We start from the raw sequence: 15161 nt of genomic DNA on the forward strand, positions 1-15161 counted from the left end.
CCAGCAATCCAAGAGAATTGAGAATACATGTTCACACAAAAACTTGTACTGGAATGTCCACAATAGCATTACTAATAATAGCCAAAAGACTTTTTAAACACCTACACATCCACCAACTGCTAAAAAGGTGAACAAAATGCGGTCCATCCACACAATGGAATGTGACTCAACCACAAAAAGGATGAAGTACTGATACATATTACAACACGAATGGATCTTGAAAACAGTATGCCAGCCACATATCAAATGATGCCACGTATATGAAATGTCTACAATAGGCAAATCCAAAAAGTAAATCAGGGGTTGTCAGAGGCTGAGAGGAAGAGAGAATGGGGAGTGACGTCTGGCACCGAGTTCTTTCTGAGTGATGAAGATCTTCTGGAATTAGTGGTGAAGGTTGCACAACTTTGTGCATGTACTAAAAACCAGTTTAAATTGTACACGTTAAAGGGGAGAATTGTATAGAATGTGAACTATATCTCAATAAAGCTATTTTAAAGAGAGTCTCTCGAACAACCTTCCAGGAGCTGTGTGGCGAGACAGGCATGGGGTGTGAGGTGGGCTACAGGGAGTGGAAAACCCTGGACAGAAAGGCCCCTGCACCCTGTGTGGGATGGGCAGGTGGCAACAGCAACTCTGTGGAGATGACCAGAAAAGTTTCGGGACATGCTGGTGTCTCTGTGTCCACCAGCTAGAAGAATGGCCTAGGAAAAATGAAACTAGAGGAGAATACGGAGCCATTTCATTAACACATGGCCTTACTATGCTCCAGAAGCTCAAAGGGCTGGTAAGTCCCCGTTCCCTCCACGTGGGCAGTTCTATGGGGTGGAAACTCACTCGAGCGTTCCCCGCGTGGTGCCGAGGACTCCAGGCTTTCTGAGGAGGACGAGGACAAAGCCTCGGTGGCCGGCTCAGAGTAACTCTTCTCAGCCCGTGCTGTGTCACTCCCTCCAGACTGTGGGGCAGAGGCTGAGAACTGGGTCAAAACTGAAGCATTCACGACTTCGGCATAGGAAGCAGAGCTTGCTGTCACCTCTGCAGATGTCTCGCTGTGGGTCGACACCCAGCGTGCAGTGCTCCCTCCAGCTTTGCCCAGCGGGACTGACAGAGGTTCCATCTGATACAGGGGGCTTCCATTTTCCATATGAGGGCTGCTGGCCCACTGGTGTCCTCCCGAGCCTGCTAGGTGTCAGAGAAAAGAGCTGCCATGACATGGATGTGAAAGAGACCCCTCCACCACTGAGAGGTGAGCCCTCTCTCAGCGAAGATCCCCTTTGCAATGGCCTTGCATAGAATGTGTTATATGTGCAACCTGACATGCATTTTCATATCCTAAATAATTAATTCTAAATGTTTCAGTGTCAATAAGATACCAGTACTAAGAGTAAATGTTGGGGAAGAGGGGAGCTTTTAAACAGCATGAATGAAGCTGCAGAGTAATTAACAAGCTTGAGTATTTTATTCTCTCTCCCCAAATGCGGTCCAGGGAGGGAGCGTGTTATGTCTAACAAATATGATATACCAAATACAGTGCTTGGTCAGAACCATTTTTAAAAAACAGTTCCGTTATTAACAGATTTTTCTAATTTTGAGGTTCAGCAAACAAGAAATAAACTATAGGGAGTACATTGAAGTCATGAGTTTAGGGAATGTATTTGAACTGCACATTACAGTTTTAAAGATGATAACGAACTGGTTTTACAGGCAGGACAGGTCCCACTTCGGAGCCGACATTGCGGTGACAAGACGCACCCAACAGCGAGGGCTCCGGGGCTGAGGTGTCCGCTCGGCTCCCGTCCCCTGACCCTTGGTGTCCTTCCTCCTCTACCAAAAAAGCAGGAGGAGTGACGCCTGTCAGAAGAGTTCACAACGTTTTCATAAGGACGAAAGTCAAAATGTGGCAACGTGACATGCTAGATAAAGGAGACGGTGTCATCCAAGGGCACTCATTCTTAGAGGCTGCACATGATCTTGAAGCCGTCGCTAAGAAAATCCAACACTTTTTAAATATCCATAACAGATCAAGTAAAACGGAATACTTACTTGGGGAATCATTTTGCCAAAACCCTATCGAGCCCTCGGAAGATGAAAGGCCAAATGCATCTTCTGTGGACGGCTTAGTGAACTCCCCACGCCCTGGACTCCTCATTGCCCCAGTGTTTCTTCTCAACTCTGCATCAGACGGTGAAGAATGGACTGATGCTGACGTTGTGGTCACCTCAGCGTTCTCAGGGAAACTCTCCGTTTTGTTTAGGGGCCCCAGGCTGACAGGTGAAGACTGGGTCACCCTGGGGTCATCACTGGGGACTGTGGTGGCAGCGTGGACCCTCCCTGTCTGACTGACGAAGGCGCTCCGGAGGGCAGTGGGGCTGCTCGGCCCCTCCACGATTCCAGATGCTAAAACAGAAAAAGAGATGCTCAGGGCTAACCAGCGGGATTAAGAAAATCAGGGATGCATCTAGATACAAATAATGTTTATTACATTTTGGTAGGTAAATCTAGGTGATGTGGACCTGACACAAACACATTTGACACACTCATTCACTCTCTCCCCTTGCTCGATTTCTCACAGAGCTAAGTGGAGAAGCGGGGGCATCCTTCACCAAGCACAGTGGAAAGCTTCCGCTCGAGCTAAAAGAGATAAAAGAAAGCAAAAGCCTCTTGACATTATTTGCCTTGGATTTTATGGCAGAAGGTAAAGCTTCTACTCTTGAATTCACCTTAGAGCTTATACAGGACAAGCCATCGTGATACAGGACAGGTCTTTGTTTGTTTCATTGTAAACTACAATAAATTATAGTTACAATCTATTGTAAATTGTTTTACTGAAGCCGTTGTAACCTTTTGTCCAAGTGCCACTACAGAGGAAAAGCCATGTATAAAAATGAACAAAAGCGGAGCCGTTCCACGGTACGCAGCTCCCACCAGGTGGCCCGTGAGGAGGCCCAGGGCTCTGCACAGCAGAAACAGCACCGGCCCAGAGAAGCAACCTCCCCACCCCTTGTCACCACCAAGGGAACTGTTACTTCCCACCTCATGGCCACCACAAACCTTCTGTTTGGAAAGACTATTAACTGAAATGCATTTATTAAGTAACAGAGCTTCCAATCAGCAGGAGATAGTCATTGTTACCCCACTGATTCGATTTAATTCCAGCCGAAAGCAAACAGGCTCCATTATTGTTCTTTGCCTCTTTAGGCTCTGGAGGCCAGCTTGCAAGTTCACATTCTACTCCACTGGGCCCCTGGCAGATCCAGGACTCCAGGCTGGGAACAGTTTTTCTGATGAGATGGATGGCAGAGACTGGGTTAATTACCAAGAACCTCTAAGAACGGAATCATACACTGCCGTTTGAAATGCACAACCTGCTGCACAAAAGGACAGGTGGCTCGCTCGCAGCTCCTTCCACAGAGCCCTTTCCGAGGACGCCCCGAGCACAGCCCTCGGAGCACATACCGAAACCTGCACTTCCCGCCGCAGTGATCTGCAGGGAAGCTCATCGAGTGGGGAGAGACAGGGCAAGCAAGATCCAAAGGCGAGAAAAAAGAGTGTTATTTTTCTTTTTAAGCCAAAAATAATAAAAAAGGACTCTATACTCTATAATGAAAGGTTTCAAGCTGTTAACGATGACCCAGAAAGAGAAGAAGGAAGTTCTCATTATAAATGGTTCCTTGAAGACCTGTCCTATGTACAGTTCTGACCAAAAGCACAAGCAAATATTAAATATAACTAGAAAAACAGCACAGGAAACACAAAGGCTCCCTTTGCTTGCGTATAGACCATAGAACCAACTATGCCCGACCATGGCCAGCAGCTCTGGTCCCTGGACACTAATGAAGACAAAATGAAGATGGAGGCGATCCACACAACTAGCAACTAGAAGAAGAGAGAAGACCCAGACACAAAAATAGAGTCCCAGCTTACCTGAACCCACCCCTACCCAAAAACAAAAACGCATTGCCCTGGCCAGTGTGGCTCAGTTGGTTGGAGCATCATCTTGTGTACGGAAGGTCTCAGGTTCGATTCCCAGTCCAGACACACACCTAGACTGTGGGCTTGGTCCCTGTCAGGGCGTGTATGGGAGGCAGTCAACTGATGTTTCTGTCTCACATCAATGTTTCTCTCTTGTTCTCTCTCTCCCCCTATTCCTCTCTCTCTAAAATCAATAAATACATTTTAAAAAATAAATAAATTCCATCCTTCATTAAAAAAACAAAAAAACACATTAATATAAAAGAAGGAGCTCTTACTATAGATGCATCGCAAACCCTCGCTCAACCACTTAGCAGCTCAGGCCCAACTTCATTCCAGCTGCCGTCTGGCTGCACCAAGTTCCAGCCTCACTGGGCACTGGGTGCTCTTTCAAAGCAGGTTTTCTCCCAGTAAGTGGCATTACCTCATCCATCCAATGTACAGTGGTGGTTATATTGGACTCAGCCTGAATACCTGCTAACAAATCAATGGCCACAGAAATATTACAAAAGTCACAGATGCTACAATCATAAAAAGAAAGTGGCTGTTCTCCCTGGCCTGTGGGGGCTCTGTGGAACATTTGCTTCATCAACTCATTATCATCATTATTAAAAGCTGCCACTTACTGACCAATTATGATGTGCCATACTATATGTGCACCTTTATACACCGCGCCAAGTAAGTACTCTGTACACATGATCTCGCTCAGTCCTCACAGTCAATTCTGAAGCAGTGTGAAGACTTCTGGAGAGCCAGTGCCTCTTCATCAGAAGACAAAATGGTCAAACTAATCTATAATCAGCACTTAATCACTAAATGAGCACCTGCTAACTACACATAGGGGAAATTTCCTACCATGTTTCTAATTAACAGGCCAGCTGTATTGATTAGTTAGGAGTCGCCCTTCCTTCTTTTCTACCCCTAAAGCAGCAATTCAAAAGCTGGAAGACCATCGACTTGGGAGCCGAAACAAGCGGAGTCCCCTGAGTTTACTACAGGAGGTGGAAAGAATGACTGCTCCTCTGGTAGCACGCATGGGCCAGTCTCCAGCCGCAGCACAAACACGGGAACTTGGGGCATGCATCAGAACGTGCCACCTCGGCTCGACTGCTCCCCAGAACCTGCCAAAAATCTAGCTGAAGCAGCTGATATTTGAGAAAGATATGCTAAATCTGCAATCTTCTGGCTTATTTATGCTGTCTTCGTTAGATCGCCTCAAAGCAATTTACCTGGGCCACATTAGCTCAGCTCCCCACAGAAACACTTTCATGAGTTGAGATCCAGTATTACACTCTTAGCTCCAACTGAGAATCTATATAAAATATCGCCTTTTAAAGAACATTACCATAATTTGCACAAAACAGCAATCGATGGCATTTTCTATTATAATTCTCAACCTTCCTTATATAAATATTCCTCTTAGAATGTGTTGCCCACAAAACACTTAGGCCCATGGATGGGACTGTTTGCTTACTAATCAGACCACAATCTCAGGCCCCACCTGGTCTCCCTTTGTGCCCTGGTTTCCAGGAAGCTCGGCAGTAAATTTAGTGCCCAACTGTAGCCGCTCTCACACAATTCAACAAACATATAACTCTTTCCACCTTCAGAAGAGAATTTTTTTCCCTGTCAGTTGCTTTACTTACTTTTTCCCCTTGTGATCCAATAATACACAGTCATTATGGAAGGTAGAGCAAGATACAAAGTAGCAAGAAAAAATCATTTCAGATAGCTTCTGATCTCTTTTTAAAATCTGATTCAGCTCTCTGGGCCTACACCTGCTCTCAAGAGTACACTGGCTGGCACACGATTTCTGCTTGGAAGCGGGCAATGGCTGGCTCTCCGAGCCTCGGGAGAGGCTGTGCCGCGTGGCTGTTCCTGTGCAGCAGGCTGAGGAGTGAAAGGAGGCACGGAATACAAAGACTGATGTGTTTGGAGCAACAGATGCTGGAGCTAGAAAGAATCTTTAGGATCATCTGATCTAATCCTTTCATGTTTCAAATGAGGAGCCCCACTGTCCCTGGGCCTGGCTCCCGGCAGGCCACCCCAGCGATCACCCGGCGGGCAACACCACTCCCCTGGCCGGTCAAAGAGCCAGGGCTCTCACTGAGTCACATCTATTAGCGTGTGGAGTGGCCAAGTGTCGAAAGACCCATGCTGCCACCGCACTTCCTCTGCACCTTGTTCCACAGATGGGCCAGGTGGGCCGGTGACTCCGGTCTGCCTCCAACAAGCCCTGTCAGCCTGGACCTCCTGGACCCCATGGCCAGAAAGGGACAATAAAATCTCAAGATGTGGATTTAACGGAAGGAAGGAGGTATACCAGGGCTCTGGCTAGCAGGGGAGGGGGTACTAGCCCTGCCTCAAAAATGGAGCAGAACTTTGTTTTCCCGTTGGTTTCAGGTCCTTGTGCGTGTCCCCTCGGCACCTGCCCAGGGAGGCTGCAGGCTGGAGGCTGGACCAGACTTCCTGAATGCCTGGCTATCCCCTCATTTAATAGCAACCAATGCCCTCTTCAGCATCTAAGAAAGAGGTGGGACTCTACCTAGCGCAGAACACCCCATTTGCCAAGAAGGAAGAGAACTGCTCAACGAAAGACTCAAGAATTGGAAAGACTGGGCACTATTCTTTTAAAATTAAAAGTATAGGGTTCTGCTCTGGCCGGTGTGGCTCAGGTGGTTGGGCGTCATCCTGCAAAGGGAAAGGCTGCAGGTTGGATTCCCAGTCAGGGCACACGCCTGGGTTGCGGGGGGCATGTACGAGGAGCAACCGATCAATGTTTCTCTTCCTCTCTTTCTTCCTCCCTTCCTCCCCTCCCAAAATAATTAAGTAAAATCTTTTTTAAAAAGTAGGTGGTTCTGAAATGATGAATGCTCAAAGAATTTGAGGACCAATTATTTTTTTAATGTTGAAAATACAGGGGACTACCAAGTCAAGTGCAGTAAAGCTAGAAACACAGGCTGACTTTCAAATATACCACAGCAGTGGGTTGAATTTAAATTATAAATATTGAATGACCCTAACCAGAACTAAAGTGTAGCTTAGAAAATGCTTCCTTTCCACCATTTAGTAAAGCTGGTGGTAAATCACTGAACCACAGAACTCTGAAGTTGGAAACGATCATAGCTTTTATCTGATCTAACCAATGTTTAAGAATAATCTTAAAAAGCAATCTCCGAAAAACACGAATCATAAATTATACACATACTCAGCCAGCAGGAAACGGTGTACAGTGCATAAGAAAGAGGAACTGGCATCACAGAAAGGATCTCTGGGTTTGGTTTCTGCGCCGATGACAGAAACCCAAACCCCGAGTCTTACAAAGTACTTCTAAGCACCCCTGACCTTAGAAAGTTTTGAAGTGGCAATTTCTAGGGCAACCTAACTTCTATTTCCCAAGAGTATTTCTAACCTAATGTGTCCCGCTCATTCTGGCATGGGGATGAAAACACACTCAACATTCACCGACTTGAAATGAAACCTCAAAGAAGAGAAGAAGTAGGCAGGGTTTCCAATATTTTCTTTGGCCCGTGGCTGGGTGAGTCCTGTGATATATGGGAACGTGCTACCTCCATTATTAATTAACTGTACCTTGATCCAGGGCAACGGGAAACCTCAGAGAAGTAATAGACACAGCCTATGCCCTCAAAAGGGTTACAATCCATCTGGGCAGACGGGCACTAGGTTACCTAGTGTGACAAGGTATACGAGACACCAAGACACGGAGGATCAGAGGGCTGAAGAAAGGCTTCATAGAGATGGAAGGAAATACCTGAGTGAGACTTAACCAATAGCTAGGAACTGGAATGACAAAAAGGTGAATACTCCACTTCCGCAGCCTTGCAAACACCTGCATTAGATGATTTTTTAAAAAAATGATGCCTAGGAAAATGCATATGTTATCCTTGCCATTAAAAGAAACTTTTACAATGGTGAAGAAATATAAACCTGACTCCCAACCAAATGATAAAATGTTCACCATTTCATTCACCTAGCATGTAGCCTCTCGTGCAAGAATTCACACCAACCACACTTCACCTCTGCTGTGTGTGTGTGTGTGTGTGTGTGTGTACACGGGGGGGGGGGTGGAAACAGGAAAAGCAGGTGTTGGAGGACAGAAAGCTCTAGAGCAGCCACCAGACCAGCTATTATTTTCCTCTGTATACACTTCAAGAAAACATATTTTTAAAAAATTTTAAAAGATTTTATTTATTTTTAGACAGAGGGCAAGGTAGGGAGCTAGAGAGGAAGAGGCATTTGAGAGGTTTGCAGACCAGCACTCAATCCACTGAGCCACACCAGCCAGGGCTTAAAAAAATTATTGATTGATTTTAGAGAGTGTGGGGAGAGGAACATCGATTGGTTGCCTTTTGTACGCTCCCCAACTGGTGATCGAACCTACAACCTAGGTATGTGCCCTGATTGGGAATCGAAGCTGCAACCTTTTGGTGTATGGGGCAATGCTCCAACCAACTTAGCCACATGGCCAGGGCAAAGAAAACATATTTTAAAAATGAATTTCAATACTGAGATAAATTGTGTGGGTTGTACTTTTACCCCAAATACTTTGCATTTGTACTTAATGTCTTTTCCCCTTAGTCCATGTGACAAGTCTATCTAGCTCTACATGTCTACTTACTTCTATTCTAAATGACTTCAGAGGGTTAAGCTGGGATAGGGGTACTCACTTGCAGAATGGTTTGAGGGAGAAGAGTAAGACGATGTCCTGGAGAAATGCAGCCCAGACAGCTCCGGTTCTGAGGAATTTCTCTTCCTGGAGAATGTGGTCTCTTCTCCCGTCTCCAAAGCAGGAAGAGAGGACTGGCTCAAAACTGAAGTGGCCACTTGGGTATGCACAGTCACTTCTTTGGGGAACCCCATCCCCCTGGTCTGGGAGCCCCAGGATGTCCTGCTTTCTGTGTGAGAAGGGGCACTTCTCTCTGACCCTGTACTGCTGGACGGCAGGAGAAGCCTTCCCAAAGCTGCAAGTAGACAGTAACAATTAAAGTTCCACCAGGAGATCTCCAAATGTCTGAATAATCTTTAGTGAGCTCAGCGCTGACCTCTACAACACACATAGATGTGAGAGGAAGTCAGGAGCAACTACTTATTCTATGAAAAGCTAAGCCCTGAATGAGAGACCACAAAGTAAGATGAAGACTGCCTTTAGCTCTCACAAAGACTTTGCATCCTGTGGTGAAAGTATCAGAGAATGGGCACAACGAAGCTAAGCATTGGACGACACCAAATCAGAGATTGGTTTCTGATCCGCATGACTCCTCATTCACATTCACAAAGCTGGTTTAAGAATTTACTTTAATTCAGCATAAACAAAATTTCCAATACCCAGAAGACCCGCAAACCCAGGCAGCATTCTGTACAGAGGTCCTGAGCTCTAACTCCATTACTCAGGAATGAAACACAAAATACTCTCATAAGTACTCTTTACACAATTGAGCACTCCAACCAGACCTCCTGTAACTGGGGTGTAAAACTGCGGGGCATCGGTGATGGCTTTGTTTGCTTTTAGGCCGTGACCAAGTCCTACCGATTTTCCTTTGTGAAGAGTCTATCAATCCTTTCCTCTCCATTCTCGAGGCCACCAGGCCACATTTTAGTACCCAGTGTCTGAATTTCTATGTCTGTCTGGGGGGTCCCCTTGACTCCAGGTTCCTTCCCTTCAACCTGTCTCTCTCCCCAGACATCTTATACCTGTCTGCCAGGTGAATCCTCCCCAAATTCGCTTTAATCATGCCACTGCCTGGTTCAAAAACCTTCAGTGACTCTTGCTACTATGCCAAATCTAAACTGCCAGCCTTTAAGGTCCTCCATGGTTGTCCCTAACCCCACCTGCACAGCCCCCCTACCCACTGCTCCTCTCCTCTGTGTGCAACTTACACCCTCCCCCAAGGGAGGCTGCTGGCCGTGTGCCCCACAAAAAGCCCACCCTTCTCCCCTGGACTCACAAGGTCCAGTCACCTACTCCTCAGCTGCCCTTCCGCCTCGCTCAGATGCACAGACTTAGGCTCAAATCCCAACTCTGAAACCTGTTAGCTGTGGGTTGACTTCTCTGAACTTCAATTTCCAAATTCCTAAGGTAAGGATAATGTGACTTCATCGGCTTACTGTGAGAACAGAGAGACTAGACAGGGTGGTATGTAGCAGGGACCTAATCAGCATTGGTTTTCTGTCTTCCCTTCCAAATCTTGTTCATCCAGCCCAGGCCCATCTTGAAATCCTTTGCTAAAAATGGCAAAGGACCAGCTGTGCAGACTGAAGCCAGAATATCCATCTGAGCCACGTCAACACAAACACGCCAGACGCACACCCCACCACACCTGGTACCTCTGATGTTTCTGATTGTTTCAGCTGCTGTAAGGAACCACTGGCCAGAAAGCAGCACTGAGCCCCAGATGGAAAACATCCAGGGGCGTGCGTCAGGTTCTCTGGATGTTGTTTAGATTCAGACTGGCCATGGAATATAGATTCTATGGGACTGGCAGGCCCCTCAGCAAGTCTGCTCCCTTGACTGGTTTATACTTAGAACTCAGCTAACTGCAGAGTGACCGATCCCCAGCCCAGGACCCTAAGATGGTGTGAGGCTCCAGACGGAAGGGAGACTGGCAGCAGCTGTGTTGTCCAGCACTGGACACACATAAACGGAATGAGCGTCATTAGCACTAACTCACCTATAGTGCTGCTCTGGGAAGTCAGCGCTGTTGCCATCTCAGACCCAACAGGGAAAGTGGTGACATTTGCTCTCACGGAGTTGTTTCTTTCTCCAGCACCCGCTGTTCCAGTTTGAGGAGTCAAGTTTTCCACAGCATCTAAAGGAGCGTGTCTCTTGTCGGCAGTCTGAACCACCCCACGGCCTTTGGGGGCCACTGCGGAGAAGTCCACTTGATTCTGACCAAAGGGGACATTTTCCATCTGGGGCTCAGTGCTGCTTTCTGGCCAGTGGTTCCTTACAGCAGCTGAAACAATCAGAAAACATATCAGTGAGAACGCGTTGCCTTCTGAAAAGAGAAATAACCCTTCAGAAACATCACCACAAGCAGCTTTGTCTGTAAGAAGTGGATTCAAGTAGAATGATTTCACCTTTCTCCCCCCCCCCACAGTAATTATTCTTACAATCAATCCAGTGGAAGGAATTATAAAGCAACAATGGTATATAGGATTATTACATTTCACCATAAGTGGAATAAATGATGAAAATTAATAGAGCTCAACATGGGACTCTGGGAAGAAGACTTGAATCTCTGTCACCCGGGCGGGCTCAGAGTGGGGCATGGGGAGCAGAGAAAAGGAAGCTCTTCATCAGCACCAAGGCTGTGAACAGTGTCTTCTCAATGGTGGTAGGGAAAAGCTGGCAGATCTTAATCCTGACACTTACTCTTGTAGGCAGGAGGTGGGACATGAACTCTGGGAAAATATGTGACGAATCTGGCAATAATATCAAAACCTTATTAATGTAAATAGGTTTGGTGCAGTAACTTCAAAGGAAGGAAGGAAGGAAAGAAGGAAGGAAGGAAGGAAGGAAGGAAGGAAGGAAGGAAGGAAGGGAAGACAGAGAAGGGGAGACAGAGAAAGGGAGAAAAGAGAAGGAGGAAAATAAGAAAGGAAGAAAGGACGGACCTAAAATTCCTACAGCAGATCAATTAAACCAGTTGCAGTATAACCATATGAAAGGATATTATGACATTAAAATTATGCTATAAAATAAAACAAAGACAGTCTACAGGTATCACTGAGTTAAAGCAACAGGCTTCCAAATAGAATTTAGAGTATGATCTTGTTTTGTTAAAAATAGTGATCAAAGCAGTCATGTGTGTATGTGCCAAACACTGGTGTGAGCTCTTAACACACACTCGTTCATCTAGTCCCTGCACCTGTTGAAGGGAGGTGCCCTTGCTCTCCCCACTTTGCCTGGAATGCAACAGGGGCCCGGGGTGGTCACTTTCCTTGCCCGCACCACGGGGCAACCAGCTCAAAGCCCACGCCCCTGAGCTCCTGGCGGTGCTCAGCTGGAAGCTAAAGTGCTGAAGAAGAGTGTTAGGGCAAATCCTCCTGTTCCCCCGTTTCCAGTTCAGAGGTGCTGTGAAATGTTGCTTATTAGTATGACCTGTTACCTGAAGTATATAAATTAGGAATGTATTTATATAAGAAAAAATGTTAAGTGATCATTTACTTCCATATTGCCCAAGATGATCACAGAGAGGGCATTAGTTAAAAACACTGTAAGGATGAAGTTAAAGTTGAGGGTAAAATTGGGCACGGAGGAAACCACCTTGTAGTATCAAGGTCATCGGTAAAAGCAGCAAGTTCTGAGTTAGGGCGGGTGGGTGGGACGGACGCCCAAGTCCAACCCGAGAAGGCATGTCACATATGTAACTTTAAATTTTCCAGCAGCCACACTTCAAAAAGTAAAAAATGACAGGTAGAATTGATTTTAATAAATATTTTATTTAATCTGACATATCCAAAATTGTGCCCTGGCCAGGTGGCTCAGTAGGTTGGAGCATTGTCCTGTATACTAAAAGGTTGCATGTTTGATTCCTGATCAAGGCACATACCTTGGTTGCGGGTTCAATCCTAGGTTGGTCATGTATGGGAGGCAACCAATCACTGTTTCTCACATTGATGTTTCTCTCTCTTTCTCTCTTAATAAACATATCTTCAGGTAATGATTTAAAAAATAATACCACTGCAATATTTAATTGATATAAAACATTACTGAGGTTTTTGCATTTTTTGTCTTGAACCTTTGAAACCCAGCGACTATTTTACTGGCCATGCTTTAAGAGCTCAACAGCTACATGTGGCTAGTGGGTACCATGTTGGACAGTGTGATTCTAGATCAATCATTCTCGATATTTTCCCACTCTGGACCACTCCTAGCAGAAGCAGTGGGGTTGGAAGGGTGGCGATTATAAAAACTTCCATAAGAGATTCTAACAAACTTTCCTAAGGGAATCATTTCCTCCCCCAATCCCTTGAGATTACTGTTTTCATGCTTCCTCTTCTGTTTCCTGTCGGTGATAATTAACAGAAGCTTCCTGAAGGGGGAGGGAAGTTGTCCAGGGATTTGGGCTCATCTGGGGCCCAGCCACAGACAGGCGAGGCATAGACTTACCCAGAAATAGGCGGTGGAGGGGTATTTCCAGGAGCAGCTGCAAAGTCACTAAACTGAACCTGAGACTCCAGGGTCGTGAGTAGGAGTGACCCACAGGACATGTTCCCTTGTTCTTCCTATATGAGCTGCCCAGGCAAGCTGGCTTCCCAAAAGGAGGTGGAAGGGTTTGAGGATGCTTTCCGTAGCCTCTTGGTATAATGAGAGAAATTATTCTCAAAAGAAGCCAGAAAAAATTGATGGCGGGGAGAGAGAGGGACTGAAACCCCATGCCCCAAAGCTGGCAAGCCATAAGCAAAGATAAAAAAATGAATTTAGCTCTATTATATCCTAAGACGAATGTGAGACTTAAGTAGCTGGGCCTCTGAGGAAGCAGCAATGTCTCCTTCTTTAGGGATAAGGAGTGGCCGTCCCCAACCCCAGTCAAATTAAGGAATTCCACCGCAGGCTCCAGAAGGGAAAGAATGGCCGCAGAACCGTGTGTGGCTAGCACTGAACACGCTCTCTCCCTGGAGGGCTGACAGGAGACGGACAGAGGAAAAAATGCACACTGTCAACAAAACTAAAAGGCAGACAACAGTCCTGCGGTATCCCAAATAACCTTGCCACTAAAAAAATGCTGAATAAAATATTTTTCAAAAAGATTTCTACATATATTGCTGAGTTGACAAGTAAGTCAAGAATCAAATCTCCTGAGGCCAAAACTGAAGCAAGAGCTAGAATTCAGGGGGGTGAGCTAACTCTGAAGCTAGTAGCTTCCCTGAGGCACCTGCTCAACATTTGTGACCTTGAAATTCTGTTCTGACAGCTACTAGGATGCAAGAGACAGGAGACAAAATTCGCAAGGAGGGAGTCTGACAGGAAGTTCCTGCAGAAGCTCCTGGGACCAGGGCTACTACACCTTAGGTGTCAGGCAGATAGAAACCAACGTGGAAACTGCAAGGAAAACAGCAAGCCCTTCAATCCTGATTTTAGGTGAAAGAAAAAGAAATCTACACCTAAGAATCTGTAATATAAAGCTGGCCCTCGTGTGCATACACAGCACAAACTCACAATACCAGTGTTGGCTACACCTCACACCAAGCCTGTGCTTAAAAGTAGTCTTGAACCTTGCGACTTTACTAATTAATTATGTACTTCAAAAGGGTGGATTTCAGGGTATTTAAATTCCATCTCAAATGCACGCACACACACACACACACACACACACACACACAGAAGTCCTATTAATGGAGGGAACAGTGGTCCTGATACATAGTGCCTTCAGGTACTGGGCAGAAATAAGAGATCACGGTCAAAAAATCACAAAATATGCAAGGAAAAAAGCACCCATGGACAGAAGTCAGCAAACTGTATAAGCAAAAACTTCAAATACTAGAATTATCAGACAAAAAGTATAAGTATATAAAACTACATGAAAATACGAAATGAAAAATGAGAGAGAAAAAGACTATAAATAATATCCAAAGATAAATTTTAAAAATCTAAATGGAAATTCTAGAAATGAAAAATATAATAACTGAAATTAGGAAACTCAACAGCAGATTAGAAATGGTTGTAAAGAGAGTTCAGAACTACAAGACAGATAACAAGAGAATGCCCAGATTACGTAAGAGGACAAAGCAAGAAAGAGGTGAAGCTACAAGGAAGACAGAGTGAGAAAGTCCAACATTTACCTACCTGGAGTTCTAGGACAACAGAGCTAAAGGAGAACAAACAATATTCAATGGGTAATGGCTGAAGATTTTACAGAACTAATAAAAAGTATGAATCCTCAGAGTAAAGATGCCTAACAAATCCTAGGAAGCTAAATTAAAAGGAAATATACACCCCTATTATGTGAAACTGCAGAAAACCACCCCAAAACAACCAAGTCTTAGACCCTAGCAGAGGAACAGAAATGACAAACCTCCCGCAGAAGCTGACAGTCTAACTGCTGAGCCCTCAGTAGCAAACATGGAAGCCAAAAGACAGCGAATAAATATTTCCAATGTGCTGAGAGAGATAAAACTAGAATTGAATACTCCGCAAAGCTATCTTTGAAAAACATCTTGAGACT

The 15161-nt window shown here is 45.4% G+C and overlaps 1 protein-coding gene across 2 annotated transcripts in view; it reads right to left on the reverse strand.

Annotated features, from left to right (window-relative positions):
* Positions 1–15161, reverse strand: part of HEG1 (heart development protein with EGF like domains 1) — an 89092-nt gene that overhangs the window by 51547 nt on the left and 22384 nt on the right. For both annotated transcript variants that reach the window (XM_036018215.1, XM_036018214.1), the window contains exons 2-5: positions 10662–10946; positions 8661–8954; positions 2044–2397; positions 838–1179 (exon numbers count right to left, since the gene is read on the reverse strand). In XM_036018215.1, coding sequence (XP_035874108.1) covers positions 838–1179; positions 2044–2397; positions 8661–8954; positions 10662–10946 — 1275 coding nt within the window. The remainder of the gene's footprint in view (positions 1–837; positions 1180–2043; positions 2398–8660; positions 8955–10661; positions 10947–15161) is intronic.

Source organism: Phyllostomus discolor, chromosome 2 (assembly GCF_004126475.2).
Source record: "Phyllostomus discolor isolate MPI-MPIP mPhyDis1 chromosome 2, mPhyDis1.pri.v3, whole genome shotgun sequence".
Lineage (NCBI taxonomy): Eukaryota > Metazoa > Chordata > Mammalia > Chiroptera > Phyllostomidae > Phyllostomus > Phyllostomus discolor.